The 19,592-nt window shown below is 40.1% G+C and overlaps 1 protein-coding gene across 4 annotated transcripts in view; it reads left to right on the forward strand.

Annotated features, from left to right (window-relative positions):
* Window positions 1–2,263: 2,263 nt before the first annotated feature.
* Window positions 2,264–19,592, forward strand: part of Med14 (mediator complex subunit 14) — a 70,648-nt gene continuing 53,319 nt past the window's right edge. Inside the window, exons 1-8 of one of the 4 annotated variants that reach the window (XM_004850016.4) lie at window positions 2,264–2,836; window positions 7,223–7,249; window positions 9,803–9,908; window positions 15,756–15,929; window positions 16,970–17,099; window positions 17,690–17,818; window positions 18,123–18,230; window positions 19,067–19,199. In XM_004850016.4, the coding sequence (XP_004850073.1) occupies window positions 2,622–2,836; window positions 7,223–7,249; window positions 9,803–9,908; window positions 15,756–15,929; window positions 16,970–17,099; window positions 17,690–17,818; window positions 18,123–18,230; window positions 19,067–19,199 (1,022 nt within the window). In that variant the 5' untranslated portion in view covers window positions 2,264–2,621. The remainder of the gene's footprint in view (window positions 2,837–7,222; window positions 7,250–9,802; window positions 9,909–15,755; window positions 15,930–16,969; window positions 17,100–17,689; window positions 17,819–18,122; window positions 18,231–19,066; window positions 19,200–19,592) is intronic. The other 3 variants (XM_021262565.2, XM_021262564.2, XM_021262563.2) reach the window with 3 other exon arrangements.

Genomic DNA, 19,592 nt, shown 5'->3' on the forward strand with positions numbered 1-19,592 from the left:
AGTACAAAGCAGAATAGTGGTTACCAGAGGCTGAGGGCAGGAGTGGATGGGCAGGGAAAGGTTGGGTATTGGGTACAAAGTTTTAGTCAAGAGGAATAAGTTTTGGTGATCTACTGTGCAGTTAGTCATAATGTATTGAATAGCTCCAAATTGTTCAGTGGATATTATTTATTTTTGAGGTGGGATCTCGCTATTCAGTTCAGGCTGGTCTTGAACTCAGTATGCATCCCCGGCTGGCCTCGAACTCCCTTTGATCCTCCTGTCTCAGCCTCCAAGTGCTGGGATTACAGGTTTATGCCACCACTCCTAGCTGTTCAGTACAGTTTAAATGCTTTCACTACAAAGAAGTGAGGCGACAGATATGTTAATTAGTCTGCCTGTTCCACAATGTACTCATGCATTGAAACATTACGTTGTACCCCACAAATATATACATTTATTTATTAATTGAAAATAAAAATAAACCAGGTGCCTGGCAAATCCTGTAATCCCAGCTGCTCGGGAGACTAAGGCAGCAGAATTACAAATTTGAGGCCAGCCTGGACAATTTAGTGAGATCCTGTTTCAAAATTTAAAAAGGGTCAGGGATATAGCTCTGTGGCAGAGCGCTTACCTAGCCTTCACTGAGGCCCTTAGCGACCCTCAGTATCTACAAAAATAAACAAAATTTTGTTCTATGAGGCAATCGGCATTGGGGTTAATGAAAGTCTCTGCCTTCCAGAAACTGCACCCCCAGGGTATACAGTATAGATAGTCCTAAAGCATTTACGATAAGAACCATGATAATATGTGTAAATTTGCTTTAGGCTCACAAAGATGGGAAGAAGTGATTACATTCCAGAGATTGTGCCTTCAGAAGACAATGAAAGATTTTCAAGAATGACTAAGAATGGGGGGGGGGCGTGGTGGTAGCTAGCCAGTAGTCCCAACTACTCCAGAGGCTGAGGCAGGAGGGTGGCTTGAGCTCAGGAGTTCAACGACAGACCCCGTCTCATTAAAAAACAAAGAAAAGAGTCGGGCCTGTTGGTGCATGCGTGTAGTCTCAGCACTCTGGGAGGCTGAGACAGGAGGATGGAAAATTCGAGCTCAGCCTAGGCAATTTAGGGACTTAGCAAGATCCTGTCTCAAAAAATGGGTGGGGCTCTGGAATATAACTCAGTTTGAAGACCCTGAATTCAATCCCCATTATACCACAAAAAACCGCGGGGTGGGGGGAGGCTAAAAATTGTCATTCCAATCAAATAAGTGGACAATGAGAGTATCCTAACCTTAGGGAACAGCGCGACCATCTCTTACACCTAGAAACACGAAGCTGCAGAAAGATGTTTAAAAAGGGGTCGCAGCAAATCAAACTTTAAACCGCGAAGTTCTACATGAACTGCACATTAGAATGACCCGGGCAATGAAAAAATCCGGATGTCTAGTCCTCACGCCAGACCAATGACATCTGACTCTGGGGGTAGAATCCATGGGCCTAAGGTTTTTTGTTCGTTCGTTTTAAAGCCCCTGGGCGAGACTAAAGTGCAGTCAAGGTTGAGAATCACGGTTTGAAAGCAGGTGCAAAATATTTTAAGTATAGCTTTTGAGGGGGGAAAAGGTGGCGTAGGCACACAGGAACTGAAAGCCCTTGAGAGTGGGTCAGGGCGGCTACTGTAAGAGCAGATACAAAAACCTAGAGCCCGCAGCAGAGGATTTCAGGACTTTCAGTGTTGGACTCACGGCATTTGGGGAACAGTAACCAGGCCAGCATATATCCAGTTCTATCAAAATTAAACTAGCAGGGTGGCAGCCCTGCCCCTGTCCCTGGTCAGGTTCTCGCGCACATTTTCCCCCAGTTTGAAAAAAAATGACGGCAACGTTCCCTCTCTCATGCAAACGTCTCGGACATCTGTGGGAGGAGCAGAGGTCTGAGAAACCAAAGGCGCGCTGCCACTAAATTTTTCTTCGTGATTCCAGAAAAACTCAGGAACTGCCAGAGGGGCCCTCCCGGCTCGGGTCCGAGCCCCACTTAGGGAGCCGTGACCGATTCTTCGGGGCGAACCGTGGTCTTTAGGACGCCGCGGCAGGGGGGAGGGGGCGAGGGTAGGGCGGCTCGCTCAGCCCTCACCCCGGTTTCCGGCGGCGCGGGGCTCCCTTTTCCGCTCTCCCGCCCACGCGCCGGCCCTGCCCCACCCCACTCCCACGCGCCCCGCGAACTACCGCGCAGGAAAGCGCACAGAACCGTCAGCGGTCGCTATCGGAAGGCACCCTGCTGGTTCCCCTTCCGCTCCACCCAAGGACTTCCGCTTTGAGCCGTCAATATGGACGCGGCGGCAGTCGGGCGGAGCGCCCTCTGAACAGCCACGGAGGCGCTGCTTCTATGCGGCTGCAGTCGCGCTTCCCCGCCCCCCTCGCCTCCCCCCCTCTCCCCCCAGCTCCTCGCTCTGGTCCCTGGGGCCCGCAGGCTCAGCGCTACATGGGGGCGGGCCTCTGCGGCCAGCGCTCGGTTTCCTGTTTAGAGGCTGCGGAGCCGTAGGCGGCGGCGTCTCAGCCCTGCGCCCGCTTCGGCGCGGCGACCGAGAGCCCGGGAGGCTCAAGGGCTCCGTTTTGTGCCGCTGTGCCGAACCTGGCTCTGCGCCGCCATGGCTCCAGTGCAGCTGGAGAACCACCAGCTGGTCCCGCCCGGAGGCGGCGGCGGAGGTAGCAGCGGCCCCGCGTCAGCCCCAGCTCCTCCTCCCGCTGGAGCCGCCGTGGCGGCAGCCGCCGCGGCTGCGGCCAGCCCTGGCTACCGACTGAGCACTCTCATCGAATTTCTGCTGCACCGGGCCTACTCTGAGCTCATGGTGTTGACGGATCTGTAAGTGCCGCGAAAGCCATGCCGGCTCCCCAGCCCCCCCTTCCCGCCCAGCCCGCAGAGAGAGGGTTGCGCCTCTCTCTCCCCAAGAGGCTGCCGTTTTCTCCCCTGGGCTGCTTAATCTAGAATTTCGGAACTCCTGGGGTGCGGGGAGGTGGAGGAGAAGCTTTGAATTGAGGGTCTTGCCGGCGATGAAGCAACCGAGACTTGCTGATTTTGCGCGTTGTTACACTTTCATTGAAGATCGTCTTTGGGATTTTTAAGTTCCCCGCAGAAAACTCTTATTAATTTCTTGGCTGGAAGCATTTTAGCCCAAAGCCCAAAATTAGAGTTGAGAGTTTAGAAACGCGTAAGATTTGAACTTAAAAAAATCCCAAAGACGGGAAATCCGTTTTACAGCCTCAACAATGTATTCGAAATGTAGGTAATAATTACTTCTGTTTGCACGCAGGAAACAATGTATAAAATAGACCAACATTTTAGATTCTTAGTATGTTTGAAACGTTTGAGAGTGAAGTCTTCATGAATTTAGTGAACGTAAAAAATTTTCTGTAACCTCCCGGCTGTCATTTCAATCACCTAGGTACCTGTGAAATGCCTTCGGTCATGATTAGGGTGTTAATCCCTTCAGTCTAGGATCAGAATGTACTGTAAGGATTTTGTGTGTGTTGAAAAAGCGCTATAAAGTTTTGAGGCTCAGTTTTACGTCTTGTAATCTAGATTGACAAAAAGTAAGCCCGTATTCGTTTTGATCTAGATTAGTTTTTAATCTTTTATCCATTGTAAGACTTCAGAGTTTTCACTTGAAATAAATACACTAGAATGCAGATCTTAGGTTGTACAGTGTCACAGTCATTTGTTATTAGAGACTTAAAGTATTGATTTGCACATGACTAAAAGAATTAAAGTTCCACTTACTCTTGCAAAGCATCATTCTCAGTTTTGATGTACTATACTTGAGACAGAAATAGGTGAAGTTAAAGAAGCCTCCCCTCCCATCTAATGATACATGTAAATAGCTGTCATGATTAGAAACATTGTAATAGTATACTTCTGAAACTTTTGTTGGGTTTAATAAAAATCCAAGCATATCCATGAGAAAGTTTCATGTATGTGAAGATCACCTGGCCTATGTACAGCTGTGGAAAACAAAGACTGTTGCTGTCAGTGTTTGTGTGGTTTATTTTTCTGTACAGGATTTGTAGAAGTTTCTTGAATTTATAGTGTATTCTTTTTACTGTTTAGGACTTGGTTTATGACGAGCAAAACGTCTGGTTTATTGCTGTAGAATAAGTACATATAGTCTCACACCCTTTGTGTGATGATTCCCATGCATGTGTCTCCAACACAGACCTCTCTGAGTTCCACTCATGTCCACATGCCTACATTTCAGTATCAAATTTCAACATACCAAGGCCAAATCACCTCTCCACCTCAAAACCTTCTTTCTTATCACTGTGAGTACTATCTTCATCCTTCCTGTTGTTGCGAAGACTATTTTGAAGTAATTCCTGGCTGGCTTCTCTTCACATCCCACACCCAGTGTGCATCAGCAAGTCTAGTCATCTCTGACTTCTGAGTCTGACTACTTCTCAACGCTTCCACCAATTGGTGGTCCAATCCACCCCATCCTTATAATCTACTCGTTGGCATTGCTACTGCTACCTTCCCCTTTGCTCCTCTCTGCTTTCTTCTCCGTGAAATAGCCAAGACAATCCTTTTAAAACTTCTCTGCTCAGAATGCTCCAGTGGTTCCCCATCATCTCACTTAGCTTAAAAAGTTTTTGTAATCACCTATATATTGAATGGCTATACGATTTATAGTTCAAACCAGGACACTTTTGAGCATAAAAAGGTGCTGCTGATAATTAATGTCTGAGTAACAAATATAAAACCAAGACTGTCTTGTGCAAACCAGGACATGTGGTTATTTTATTTTTAAGGTCCTACGTAATCTGTACCTTCTCTCCCTTGCCTCTTTAATTCGTCCCCACACTCTTGCTTATTCTGTTTAGTCTGCACTAGCCTTCTTGATACTTCCCGGTAGTCCTGACACACTCCCACCTTGGAGCTTTTTCTCTTCCGAAAATCTGTGGGGTTTGCCTTTGTGTGTGTGTGTGTCTTAGGTCATGTATAACTTAGCAGAAAGACTTTTTTTAACCACTCATAAAATAGTACTCTGCCCCTTCACGATATCCTTCTTTCTTGGTGCTTATTTTTCTCTACAGGACTTACTGCTATTTGACATTATTAGTATATTGTCATTGTCCCCCCATTGCTGGAATGTAAGCTCCAGGAGGACAAGGATTTCTCTTTGCTGATATCCCCAGGCCTAGAACAATGCCTGGTACATACTCTGGGGTTAAGTATTTATTGATTTAGTACATGAATGAGTGAATATTTAGAATTGTCACTGTAAACCATGGAGAAAGTCACTGTTGCTCTTGATACAAAGGTGTGTAACTTTTCATTTTTGATTTGTGGTAACCAAAATTAGGAACTTAACATGAAAGTTCCTAAATAGTGTGTTTTCCCTTGTTCCAGGTGGAAGCTGTCGAGATTAATGTGTTACGTAGAACCAGTGTTTTAGTATGCTCCATAAGAGTCTTTAAGGACTCGGTTGGTTACTTATTTCTGCATCACTAGATGTTTGTGAACTATTGAGGGTGAGAAGGTCAGCCTTGGCAATTTAGGTGGTTTGGTTTTGGCCCCAGATTTGTGGCTTTTTCCTTCTGCTTGTCTACCCTCTCCTTTCCCTAACACATATACTTACATATTAAAGCTTTCTCTCTGCTTTGACTTTTTTTTTTCTTTTTGAATGAGGGGATTGACCTTGCCCTTGTGAGGCAGGCAGCGGCACCACTGAGCTAAATCCCCACCTGCTTTGACTTTTTAGGCACTTAGATTCTACTCTCTAATCTCTTCTAGTTAAAATCGGAAAATGCTAGCATCTCAGTCATGTAAACTTGTCATCCAATTTTAACATAATACATTTTTGTGCCTTCTTCCAACATTTGCATTTTAGGACTTTTACCCCAAATGGTGGAATTTAGGAATTTAAAATAGGTTAGAAGATACGGGAGTAAAGGGGAGGCAAGCAGAAAAGCCTGTCCTTTGTCCCCCAAATGATAGTGCTTCTGATGTGAGACCATCCTTTTAGGATCTCTAGGACAGGTGAGAGGAGCTGGAACAGCGGTTCCTGTTCTTTGTACCCCCAAAGGATCCTCTCTCCCCCCCTCCCTATCCTCACAAGCAACTAACCCTTCTCATTTTCTCTCTCCCTTGAGGATAGGGTCATGGCTTCTTAAGGAGTGTTCTCAGGTGCTTTTGCATGTGGAGGAATTTAGCAGTGGCTGCTTTCATTTGTAGTCTTCTAATAAGGTCTTAATTTCTGTTTTATCCTTTTTCTGGCCCTTTCAGTTCTTGCCTAGTTCTCTTTATCATTCTGATCATAGCTTGAGCTCCCATCTCACTGTCTTTCGTGAAAATAGCAGGAAGCCAGGGCTCGTTTTAATAGTTTCCTCTCTTGGTACTTTGAACCTTTGGAAGTGGGTTTAGTTTTTCTGATCCTGTGGATCATGGGTGGGAGAGCATCCATGGGGCTGAGTGTATTCCTCAAGAGCTGCTAGATGTGGAGCAAGCATGAGAGTTGTTCAGGCCATTGAATATTGAATCTTAGATCATGGGTTAACAGAATGTAGCAATTCAGTAGGTAGATTAGGACCTGTCTAAGCATCAGTAGATATGAGTGTGTTAAACAGTCTAATTTATCGGGGAAGAAGTTGACATTAGTTGCTGGCTGTCAATACTGGAACACTAGCAAAAATAAGTCAAAACACTACTGTGACTGTTTCAAACTAATAACAAATCTTTTCATCTAACCACCATGCAACAACATCATAAAACCCTTGATCAGCACTGGCCTGTTCTTGTGCTTAGCTTCCAGTTTTGCCCACTCCAACAAAGCACATAGAGATTATTGCTTAGAACCGGAGTACCCATTAGGTACAGGGAGTCTAGCAACCAAGTATTACTCCTATATCTATGATCATTTTGGTCTTAATATCTCTGATTCTCTATGATATTCATAATATGAGGATGAGAGATTTTGGCTTTTTAAAATGTTTGAGGTTGATATGCTTTCTGAAGCATTTTGAATGGAGAGAGATTGAGAGAAATGTCCCTTTGTTGGTTTTCCCCTTACAACCATATTGCTGGGAACTCATAAGTGCAAAAAATGTGTAGCCACATGAGCTTGTGGTCGCTGTGTACTCAATTTCTCTGGGTATTAGTAGAGATATTAATAGATATTAATAGAGTCAGAGTAAAGACCATTATCACATTTTGATGAAAGTCTGCATATACTTAATCAGTTTTTTTTCTTCTTAGATTGCCAAGGAAATCTGATGTGGAAAGGTGAGTATGAAAATATCTTAATCTGTCTCTTTGATTTTTATTGATCTATCTGTGAGTATGGGTGTGTGGGTATTGCTGATACAGGGCCACGTGCTTAGGGAGTACTGGGACATGTAATTTTCTCATTCTTGGCTATACTTAGGTGTGAGATCAGTTTCAGATTTTCTGTTCTGCAAATCTCTATTGAGTGACCAGTTCAAGTTCCTCAGGGGAGTGGGAAGATATAGAAGATACAGAAAATATGGTCCATTATAAAAGAAGCTCAGAAGCAGACTGGCTTTAAAAAGGTGGCTGCTAATTTACCATTTGCTGTAAGATGCTATTGGATATCTTTAGAGAATTGACATTTGCTTCCTGCTATTCCTGTTTTATAGCTGAGAAAATTCTGGTTCAATTGTAGTTTGGGGCTTAAGATTTAACACTAGTATGTTCCCATAGGATAAAGGAATAAGATAAATTAAGGTTTCAAATAAATCACGTGATGGGGAATTTAAAAAAAATTTTGGTATGGGGATTGAACTCAGAGCCTTTGCATAGAGCTACATCCCTAGCCCTTTTATTTTTTAATTTTTTATTTTGAGACAGGGTCTTGCTAAGTCACCACATTGCCTAGGCTGGCCTCAAACTTGCAATCCTCTTGCCTCAGTCCGTATCTAGGATTACAGGTGGGTGCCACAGCACCAGGCCTGATTGTGATTTAAGTTGTGTCTAGTACAGATTATATGACTGTATCTTTGATATTACTTATACTTCTTGGTTGATTTTCTTTTAATTCCAAGTCACTAGGGAGGTGTTTAGTATTTATTAATGGCTCCACTGCACTGGTAACCTCAAGTGCCCTTTTTGATAGATCAAAAAGAGAGGCAGAAGAGACAGTTGAAGGTTACCTGTGCTATGGTTTGGCTCGTCAATTTTAAAGGATACGTAAGTCAGATTTGCTGTGTCCACTTTGGATAGGAAGGATATTGGGCTTTTAGAAAATTGACTCATGCTTCCTATCACTTGAGGAAACTCTGTTACAATAATTTACAAAGAGAAATCATCCTATTTCTGGTAGAGGTGCATATTTAGGAAACCAAATCAATAATATATAAAGATGGGGCAGAGACCTCCCATCCTCTAAATCTGTTGCTGAGTCAATGACAGTACTGAAACTCCTTGCCTTGAGGAGGCTGCCAGATCTCCCCTTCTTCTGGAGGTGGAACCTCGGGCCTAGTACATGCTATGCAAGTGCTTGATGACCCAGCTACACCCCTAGCCCTGCCAGAACTTAATGTTCATTCAACACTTCTGCTGTGCCTCAGTCTTGCCTGTGATGCTCTGCTTGTTTTCTCATAATCCGTCCCAGACACTGGTAAAGACTCCTGACTGTGCCCTTGAATTTTCTCTTTGTAGAACCACTTACCGTATTGTTGGCTGATCCTAAGCCACTCAGGTTGTTTGTGGACTCGAGAAAAAAAAACTCCACTCTGTAGCCTTCATTTGGGATTGTACTTTAACAAAAAATTTGGTGCATTTCTTCATAATGGTGGTACTGGTGAGATGCAGAAATGTGGGTTGGGTCTGTAGGTCATTGAAAAGCCGTATTGATTTAGGTCAGAGTCTACTTGGAGGGAGGTTGGTGTTTTGCTAGGTCCTGTTGTTAGTCTTAGCATGTTGAATTTTTTCCCCAGTGTCTTAAGGTAAATCATGAAAGGTACCAAAAGTTTTGTAGCTGCCACGAGGGTAAGAGGTCTAGCTAATACACTGACAATATAAAGCTTTTGTGAAGCTTTTAAGGCTTTATGAGATGGTAAAAATACTGATGAGTATTGGGAGAAAAAACATGGAAGTGGACATAGCATAAAAATAGATATAGACAGACCTTTTATTTTTAGTGCTCATCATATTTCCCTTAACTTGGCTTAGATAATTTAATGTATTGAAGTTTGTCACTGAGATTCATTTGATAAAGGTTGCCCAATTAAATTCTTTAATTATGCAGTTTAAAAGATTGTGCTCTTGAAAGATGGGAAGTGAACCCTTGCTTTTGTAGAAAGAATATAGTGTCAAATTTTGGTAAAGATATATTTCAATACCCTTCTCTTACCAAAAGGCTTATTAATTACCTACTAATTTCAGTTATGAAAATCATATTTCATTACTCCTAATTTGGTCCACTCTGTGACCCAGGTAACTTCCGTCATATATCCATGAATTTAAGTGTATTTTAATAAAACAACTTTTAATTACAATATGAAATTAATTGAAAAATATGATTGACTGGGCCGGGGATTTAGCTCAGTAGCGCTGCTCCTGCCTCGCAAGCTCAAGGTCCTGAGTTCGATCCCCAGTACTCGCCCCCCCAAAAATATGATTCACTGCTAAAACATACTTTTGAGGTAAAAATAAAGCATATGCAGATGATATATAAAATGTGATAATACATTTAGATAAATATTTTTGGATTCATTTTATTGTAGTTGTAAAGGAGGATTGATTTTCTTATCACAAATGAAATAAATTGTGAAATATTCTTTCTAATATGTTGCTTCACTAAAAATTGCTTTATAGGAAAATAGAAATAGTACAGTTTGCTAGCCGGACACGTCAACTCTTCGTTCGATTATTAGCTTTAGTGAAGTGGGCTAATAATGCTGACAAAGTGGAAAAATGTGCGGTGAGTTGAACTTTTGATTTTACTTTGTTTAGAATAACTTTCTGAGCGTTATAATAGAAAGTTTCTAATTTTAGCTTTACTACCTATCTGTTTAAATGACATTACTTATGAGTAATCATTTCTGTATGATAATGTAGAATGTATTTCTGTGGAAACCTAGTATATGTTTATGGACATGATCAGAAAGAAGAGTAGGAGATATCTGGAGACATCATTACGTGAGGAGACTATGAGACTGGAACTAAAGAAGTGACATGGTTAGGTTAAAAATTGTATGGGTCCTTAGAATTTGTAAGGTTCTCCCTTAAATTTTGCTTGTTGATTCTTGACGTCCTTCTGAAAATGGTAGAGTTGATATTTTCTTCCTGTTTCACAGATGAGACGATAAAGTTCCTAGAAATTACCTGGCTTCTTCAAGGTCACAGGGCTGATAACAGACTTTATCTGCTCATTTGTTTATTCATCTACTCAAGTCTGCAAAGCTCTGTTGAATTCAGGTTATAGGGCATGGTGGATGGAGACTTGAATAACACATAGTCCCTTGCCTTCAAGAAGCCCATAGTTGTGACTATTGAATTACTATTTTGAATTCTAAGGAGTGACATGTAGTGAAGTATACCAAAAATCCTGAAATCTACCCCCACTCCACAGGTTTTAGTTATGTTCAGGAAGCATTAAGGAGAACTATCAGTAGGGATCCCGTGAGAGCTCATTGAGCTTGTCACTTGGGGAGGATAACAGTGTGGTGGTAATAGATAAGGCACACTCTTGCTCCTGTTTTACTTAAGTTGCTCCTAATGAGGAGGATGGAGTTCAAACAGTAGAGGGTAGTGTGATGAATGAAGTTCATATTGGAAAGGATAGAGTGATTATCTTAAAATGAATAAAGTGTTGAAATAATGAGAACATTTAGCTACTTGAATTGAGGTCAGCTCTCCAGGCCCAACTCTACAATGCTGAGTAAACTTCTAGCTGCTATCACTTATGTTTCCGAAGTTGGGGGTTAAGTGGGGAGATTCTCTAAGCCCAGCAGTGATGCTCAAATTCCTTTTTAAATTTAATTATGTAATAACATATAGAAGTTTTACCAGTTTTTATAGGTTAAAGCAGAAAAATAACTTTACGTTGGTTAAATTATATTTAAGGGATTTTTTTTTTTTTTTTGTACCGGGGATCGAACTTGGGACCTTGCGCTTATGAGGCAAGCAGTGGGACCACTCAGCTAATTCCCTGGGCCATAAGGGATTTTTTAATTCTCTAAAGTTCATGAGGCTTCCTGGAAAAATTAAATTTAGTAGCTACCTAATATAGAGGTGCCATAATAAAATTATTTTTGGCACTCTAATGAGCTAATTTCAAAATATTTTTGTAGCAATTTTTATATTTACAAATCTATGAGGGTTTGCTTGTTCCATAAAATTTGACTTAGGAAAGAAATCTATGACACAGTGTGTCTGCACATGATTTTCCTGACATCTCACTTCAATTTTAGCTTACTATGTTTGCTTAGCCTCTGTTTCACTAGATTCCCTTTATCATTAGACATAGAGCCTATGTGAAAGTGCCCAAAATGAAAGGAAAAAGGCTATGAAGAAGTTGAGAAGTATACATTTTTTTGAAATTGAAGAAAGCCCCTAATTTTTAAACTTTTAAAAAATTGATTAAATTTATTGGTACATTTTAGATATACATAATGATCACTTTCATCATAGGGAATTTGTACCTGTACATGATAGATCTTGGTTTTTCTTTTTCCCATTCCCCTCCCCTCCCTTCAACACTTCTTCCTCTCTTTATTTACAAAAGCTTTGAAAGAAACCCTAATTTTAATTGATGCTATGCACAATTCCAACCCTGACAGCTAAGCCAATAGCAGGGCTGGAAGAATTCTATAAGACGTATCGGTATGCAGCCAAATATTTTCTATCTTTGAGTAGGCTGATATCCTTCTATATAACATTGACCAAAGGTTTAGAGGGAGAATATTTTGTACCCTATATTAAGTTTTCTTTATGGGAGGAAGAGTTTTTGTTTACTCATCTATTTGTCTGTTGATGTGATAGGGAAATTAAAGTTTGTAAACAGTCTTTTGTATACTGTAGAACATCACTGAAACAATAGTTTTCATTATAAATATTAATGAACAGGCTTAATTCCAAGTTTAAATGAAAGTTTACAATTCACTTCATTGTTTTGGAAATTTGGGCACCAAGTTTAATGAACCTCTTTTGGCTGAAATGGAGACGCATGGTATAGTATTTCTGAAATGCCTAAGATTTCTTTTTAATAATTAGTTAAGTTGAGGTAATGTTTTATTAAAGATGTTCAAACTTTTAGTAAGAAGTTAGCTATTCTGGAGTATATCAAAGCCAAGTGTTTAGTTTTTTTCAAATTTGATGGTAAATACTTAATTATACGTCGAGTATTTAAATCATCTGGTAGTGCTCAGTTATATGTTTCAGTACCATAATATCAAGTAAAATTGGAAACTTTTTTTTTTTGGTACTGGGGATCAAACTCAGGACCTTGCGCTTGGGAGGCAGGTGGCACGGCATGGAAACTCTTGGTTTCCTCCTTTTTTTCTTTGAGACAGAGTGTAACGACTATAGTCTAGGCTGGCCTTGAACTTACCATCCTCCTGCCTCAGCCTCCCGAGTGCTGGGATCACAAGCGTGCGGCACCATGCCTGGCCGTTTAACAGTCTTCTATTCATTTTCTGAATTGACTACTCACATAAGTCATTTTCTAAATAAAGTTCCAAATTGAACTTGCATAAAATTCCAGTATTTTTGTTTGAATACAGACACAGAAGTGTTTGTGTCAGGGATAAAGTCAATTAACTGGACAATTAAAGAATTGTTCATATTTTGACACTTATGTTCTCAATTTAGTGATTATATAACTAGTCTCATTAGAGGTTCTTAATAGATAGTGATCTTTGCCATGCTAGACATATTATGTGTGTAGCTGAGTGTGTAACTGCAGTTTATAGAACTCTAATGGTAAAATAGCGCACGTGTTTTGTCTAAGCAAAAGAGAAAATCTTATTCTCCTTTAGTTCTCCCCCAACAGCTTTATTAAGATATAATTCAGGGCCAGGGATTTAGCTCAGTGGTTCTGCCGCCTGCTTCACAGGCGCAAGGACCTGAGTTTGATCCCCGGTACAAAAAAAAAAAAAAAAAAAGATGTAATTCATGTAATATACAGCTCGACCATTTAAAGTGTACAATTCAGTAGTTTTTGTTACATTCACAGATTTGTGCAACCATCACTGCAGTCAGTTTTAGAATGTTTTTATCACCCCAAAAAGAAAAGCTATCAACACCCTCCCCAGCTCACCTTTAGCCTCAGGCAGCCACTAATCTGCTTTCTGTCTTTATGGATTTGCTTGTTTTGCATATTTCATATAAATGGAATCATATTACATACGTTCCTTTTTCTTGGCTTTTTTATGTTTTCAGTGTCTACTCATTGTAGCATATATTAGTACTTTGTGCCTTTTTTTGGCTGAATTGCATGGATGATAATACTACATTTTGTTTTTATCTGTTCATTGGTTAACAGGGGTTTGGGTGGTTTTCAGTTTGAGGCTATTATGAATAATGTTGCTGTAAATAGTCATGTGCAAGTTTCTGCATGAATGTGTGCTTGTATTTGTTTTGAGTGCATACTGAGGGATAGAGCAGCTGTGTCACATGATAATTCTATTTTTAATCATTTGAGGAAAATGCCAGACTGTTTTCTGAAGTGGTTGTACCATTTTACATTCTCGCTAGCATTGTATGAAGGTTCCGATTTCTCCACATCAATGCCAACACTTGATATTTGACTTTTTGAGTGTAACCACCGTAGCACATGTGCAGTGATATCTCACTGTGGTCTTGGTATCCATTTTCCTGAAGGCTGGTGATGTTGAACATCTTTTCCTGTGTTTATTGGCTGGCCATCTATCTATCTTCTTTAGAGAAATGTCTATTTGGTGCCAGTTGAATTCTGAAGGGGACTATTGTTAACCATATTAATAGTATGTGAATACTAAAAGAGCATGATGATTGTTAGAGACCTAATGGTTCACTAATAAATTACTCAGAACTAAAGTTTTATCTTTATTAATTAGATTTCTAAGTCAAAGGAATGTAGCTGAAGCTAGTGTATTTAGAGTTGAGCAGTTCTATTATTGATTACCCATGTTTAGGATGGAGCAGTGTGGTCTGGATAAACTGGTGTCCCAATAGGATTGATGCAGACCTTCCCACAGGGAAGTCTCTGGGATCTTGACTTTGATTTGTTAAGCATTTTTACAGTGACTTGAGAGAAGGAACTCTTAGTATGACCTAAATGTGAGTGAAAGCCAGTTCAGAAGTTGAGTGTTATCGCTTCTCGGCCTTTTGGCTAAGATCAAATGCAGAAGTTGAGTGTTAGCAGGGTCATGGGTGCTAAAAACTAGTATTGGTGGCATTGATAGAAATCTACTGTACTGGCCATAGGCGGTAACATTTCTACTGACTTATGCTGCATAGTGGTCTAACTAAGGAAAAACATATGTTTGGTTCCATCCAACTTCTCTGATTATTGGCCATTTTTCTTTGGGCAGGTGTCTTCACCTAAACTTCAACTTTTTCAACTCTAAGGTGATAGTAATTACCTGGCTTTATTTCCTAGAGTTGTAAAAATCAGGTAACAGTACAACTGGAAATAGGAAACTAAGAAAATGTAGAGCATATTGTGTTCATGATGTGGTATTAATTCTGGGTGCTGTGTTGTGTTTGTTTGTTTATTTGTTTTTCTTTGAGACAGGGTCTTGCTATGTAGCCCAGGCTGACCTCAAACTCGTGGCAATCCTCCTGCCTCAGCCTCCCAAGTGCTGGGATTATAGGCATGTGCCACTATACCCAGTGGTGCTATGTTTTAAGTTGGCCATTGACAACTTGTTTGAAAGACATGAGAGGGGACTTTTAGGTATGGTTCTAGAAGAGAACCAGAAGATAAAAGTTTCAAGGAGGTGTTTTTTTTTATAATGAATAATGAAAATCTTTTTATTTATTTATTTTTTAAGTTTTTAACATTTTCATATTTTATTGGTACATTTTAGGTATATAATGACATTCATCATTAGAAATTTGCACCTTTACGTAATCTCTCTTGGTTCTTATTTTTTCCCTCAAGGAGGTGGTTTTTAGCTCCATGATGAGCTCTAGTTCTGGTAGTTCAGGCATCCTTCTGAAATGCATTATGTAGAAAACTGATAGAAAGGATTTCTGTGTTGGGCATGAAATTGCCCCATATCTCATAATGGGCAGCATTTATTGAGTGTTGCCTGTGTTTTAAAGGTTTTATTTGCATTAAATCTTAATCCCCCAGAACAACTTTATAAGATTGGGAATCATTATCTCCATTTTACAGTTGAAAAACATTGAGGCACAGAGAGATTAAGTAACTTCCCCACAGTTATGGGGCCAGTCAGTTGCAGAGTTAAAATTGAGACCAAGGCAATCTAGTTCCAGGATCTATGCTTTTGACTACTTCATTACCAACCAACTCTGGAAATTGTTAAAAGTAAAAAACATTTTATTCTGTTTACTTTTCCTAACTTGTAGCATGTACTGTATATGTAATGTCAAGGAGAAGTGGATTAGAAAACATTTTACTTAAAGTAATGGAAAATTACTGTTTTAATGTCAAATACAAATGTATTAAATATTTCTTCAAATTACTGGGAAAGTTTTTTAGTGTATTTGGAAAACCTATATTAATGTCTTTTGAAATTTACTTTGGAATGAGTAAATGATATTTAATGTAAAAAATAGTTTTCAAGGCAGCTGAATACATTTACCCTTTGCTTTAAAGATGATCTCAAGCTTTTTAGATCAGCAAGCCATCCTATTTGTGGACACTGCTGATCGCCTGGCCTCGTTAGCTAGAGATGCTCTGGTCCATGCACGCCTGCCTAGTTTTGCCATCCCATATGCCATTGATGTACTGACTACTGGCTCCTACCCACGGCTGCCAACTTGTATTAGGGTAAGTGCTTTGCCTGACTTCATAAAAGTTGAAGGCTTTGGTAAGTAAAATTGTGGAGTTAAAAATAATTTGGGTAGCCAGGCATGGTGGTGCACACCTGTAATCCCAGAACTTGGAGGCTGAGGCAGGAGGATTGCTGTGAGTTCAAGGCCAGCCTGGGCTACATAGTGAGTTCAAGACCAGCCTGAACTGCATAGTGAGACCCAATCTCCAACAAAAAATTTTCTTTTTTTGGTAAAAATAATTTGGGACCAGAATATGAGTAGTTATCAAAATGGGTGGATGGGGGGGTTGATGATGAGCAGATGGACAAACAATGTTCATTTATTATTGTGGCAGTGTAGTGAGTTGGTACTACACTATATTGTATGTGTGTGTTTTTCTTTTGGTACCAGGGATCAAACTCAGGACCTTGAGCTTGCCAGGCTGGTGCAGTGTCACTGAGCTAAATCCCTGGCCTGTATTGTGTTTTATACTTTTAAGAAGTAAGGGGATTCATCTAGTGATGTGAAGTTGATTTCATAAATGGAGCATGAAGAAGACCATGCTGTCTAATGGTCTTAGCTATGTGACTAGAGGAGTTATCGGCACTCTAATGCATGGTAGTAGTGGTCAGCTGTTTTGGATGTATGCTACGAAGTGAGTGTTGAGATTCTCTTGGGTAAAGTAAGAAAACATTATGTAAAGACAGGCCCAGGTAAAAACATGCCCTGGGCTGAGTGTATAGCTCAAGTGGCAGAGCACTTACCTACCTTCCTTGAGGCCCTGGATTTGATCTGCAAAAACAAACAACAAACGAAAAAAGCCTCTTTATATACTTTTTTTTTAACCCTGGTACTGGGAATTGAACCGAGGGCCTTCTATCCTCAGCTTGTTTTTTGAAGTGGCCTCAAAGTTGCTAAGTTGCCCAGGTTGGGCTTGAATTTGCAATCCTCCTGTCTCAGCCTCCCAGAGTGCTGAGATTACAGGCATGTGTACCACCATACCTGGCATATATACTTTTTATACATTATTTAAAAGTCATTTAAATTGTTTTGTAGGATAAAATTATTCCTCCAGATCCAATTACCAAAATTGAGAAACAAGCCACACTTCATCAACTTAATCAGATTCTTAGACATCGGCTTGTAACTACAGATCTTCCGCCTCAGCTGGCAAATCTTACAGTTGGTATGTACCTGAAATTTGTGTGTGTGTTTTTCCTAGCAGGGGAGGCGGATATGGGTCTTATTATATAGCCTAGTTGGTCTAGAACTCCTGGGCTCGAGTGATCCTCCTGCCTCAGCTGCTCAAGTAGCTGGGACTGCAGGCATGTGCCACTGCATGTGGCTGAAATCTCATTTTTAAAAGATTATTTTCTTAAATAGCTTTTGGGGTTTTATTCAGAGAAATATTCATTATGAAGTTTTGACCCACAGTTTTGGTGGTTTGAATCTGTGACTTGGCAGTTGTATCATTCTTTTAGTACCTAAAATACAGTGCTGGTATTTGAAGCTGGGGAGTGGTTGAAATCATCTGGGGGTAGAGCAGAAGAGTTCCCAGAGTTGAGCCTCCAGAAAATGCTGCTTGTTTATGTTGGAAGAGTTGCCTTTGGTTTCTTAATGACTCCATGCTAACTTCTGTTTATGCAGAAACCACTAAATTGTCTGAATACTAATGAAGAACCTTGGCTAGTTTAATTTTCTTATAAGCTAGACTGAAAGTTCTAGGTTAGCAGGAGAATGCTTTTTTTTAGTGAGGTACACTTTTTCTTTTAAAAGCAAATGGGCGTGTCAAGTTTCGAGTTGAAGGAGAATTTGAAGCCACCTTGACAGTGATGGGAGATGACCCTGATGTTCCATGGCGTCTTCTCAAGCTAGAAATTCTGGTTGAGGATAAGGAAACAGGAGGTAAATCATAAATACTGACTTAAATCATAGGTGTTGATTTAAATGTTTGGTATTTTTATATTATTGAAATATTTCTGTAGAATAATACATGTGTGTAGTAATTTATCCTGTAATTTGAGGCAAATTTTATGACAATATACTGTATCTGTTGACTATAGAAGTTTCAGTGTTTTTCAGAGCATAATATTCTCTAATTTCCATAGGTAATTTAAAAAATTGGTTGTTAGTATACAGTTACTTAGTTGTACTATGACATGACCTGTATACCTCTGCTAACTGCCTTCTTTTCTCCTGCCAATGGAAGATGGACGAGCTTTGGTTCATAGTATGCAAATCAACTTTATCCATCAGCTGGTGCAGTCGAGGCTCTTCGCTGATGAGAAACCTCTTCAGGACATGTACAACTGTCTACGTATCCTTCTGAAATTTGAGACATGCATTGTAAAGATTTTGTGTCTCCCTTAGTCCTAAACTATAGCAGCCTTACTCCCTGTTTGTTCTGGGTACAAAAAGGGCTGGGAAACAGACCAGTGTGAAGAATAGTGATACATCTATAGTAAAACAAATTTAAAATTTTATTTTTGGCTTTGTAGGCATTCCCCAAAAGTGATTAGTTTAATATAGTACTGCTTGGAGAAAAAAGAATACTTTTTGGTCAATCTATATTTTCTAAAGTATGATCAATTAAGGGGCAACCTGGACCTTATGGTTTGCTTGTATTGCTTCAAAATTAAATATAAAACCTTTTCTAAAATTGTATCTCATAGCTGGGCATGGTTGCACATGCCTGTAGTCTCAGCACTTGGGAGGTTGAGGCAGGAGAATCGCCAGGAGTTCGAGGTCAGCCTGGGCTACATAGTGAGTTCAAAAGCAGCCTAAACTACAAAGCAAGACCTTGTCTCAAAAACCTCCCCCTCATCACAAATTTTATCCCTTTTTGGGATGAATCATTGGAGAAATATTCCAGAAAATTCCTTCATAGACAGCTGTTTTTTGGTGGTACTATAGATTGAACACAGGGCCTCTGCTCTGAGCTATATCTTCAGTGTGTTCCTCCTTTCTTTTTTTTAAACTTTAAAAATTTTATATTGAGAAAGGATTTCCCTAAGCCCTGATCCTCCTGCCTCAGCCTTCCAAAGTACATAGCCAGCTTTTGAGAATAGATCCTCTGTTAAATGAAATTTGCCTGTACTTGACTGGCTGTTGGAGTAATATGTTATATTAAATTTTCTTAGCAAGATCTCTCAGATTCTTTCTGCTTATCACTTCAGTTAGAAGTGTTACACTCCCAGACTCTAATGTTAATCCGGGAGCGATGGGGAGACCTTGTGCAGGTAGAAAGGTATCACGCTGGAAAGTGCCTTTCCCTCTCTGTTTGGAAGTAAGTAAAATTGGTTCTGATAAGTTCATGCTGTGACTAAATACTCATGCTTTTTTTTTTTTTTTTTTGGTACTGGGGATCGAACTCGGGTCCTGGCACTTGTGAGGCAGGCGGCAGAACCACTGGGCTAAATCTCTGGCCCTACTCATGCCTTTTTGTTTTCTCCCTCTCATACATCTGATTTAATAGTTACCAGTAAGCGACATGCCGGTAGTGACATGGTTTTGTGTAGTAAAGACCCATGGCATTGTGTAGACCACCTGAGACATCTATAATTGACATCTTTCTTTGAACATTGCATGTTTTTAAATACATAGATGTTTATCTGTTTGTACTAAGACTTACTCTTATTTAAAAAGGTAGAGATTGGTTTATTCTGGGTCATTAGGTTAG

The sequence above is a fragment of the Heterocephalus glaber genome, unplaced genomic scaffold (assembly GCF_053883595.1).
Source record: "Heterocephalus glaber isolate CG9 unplaced genomic scaffold, H.glaber_assembly_v1.0 deba00001547, whole genome shotgun sequence".
NCBI classification, from domain to species: Eukaryota; Metazoa; Chordata; class Mammalia; order Rodentia; family Bathyergidae; genus Heterocephalus; species Heterocephalus glaber.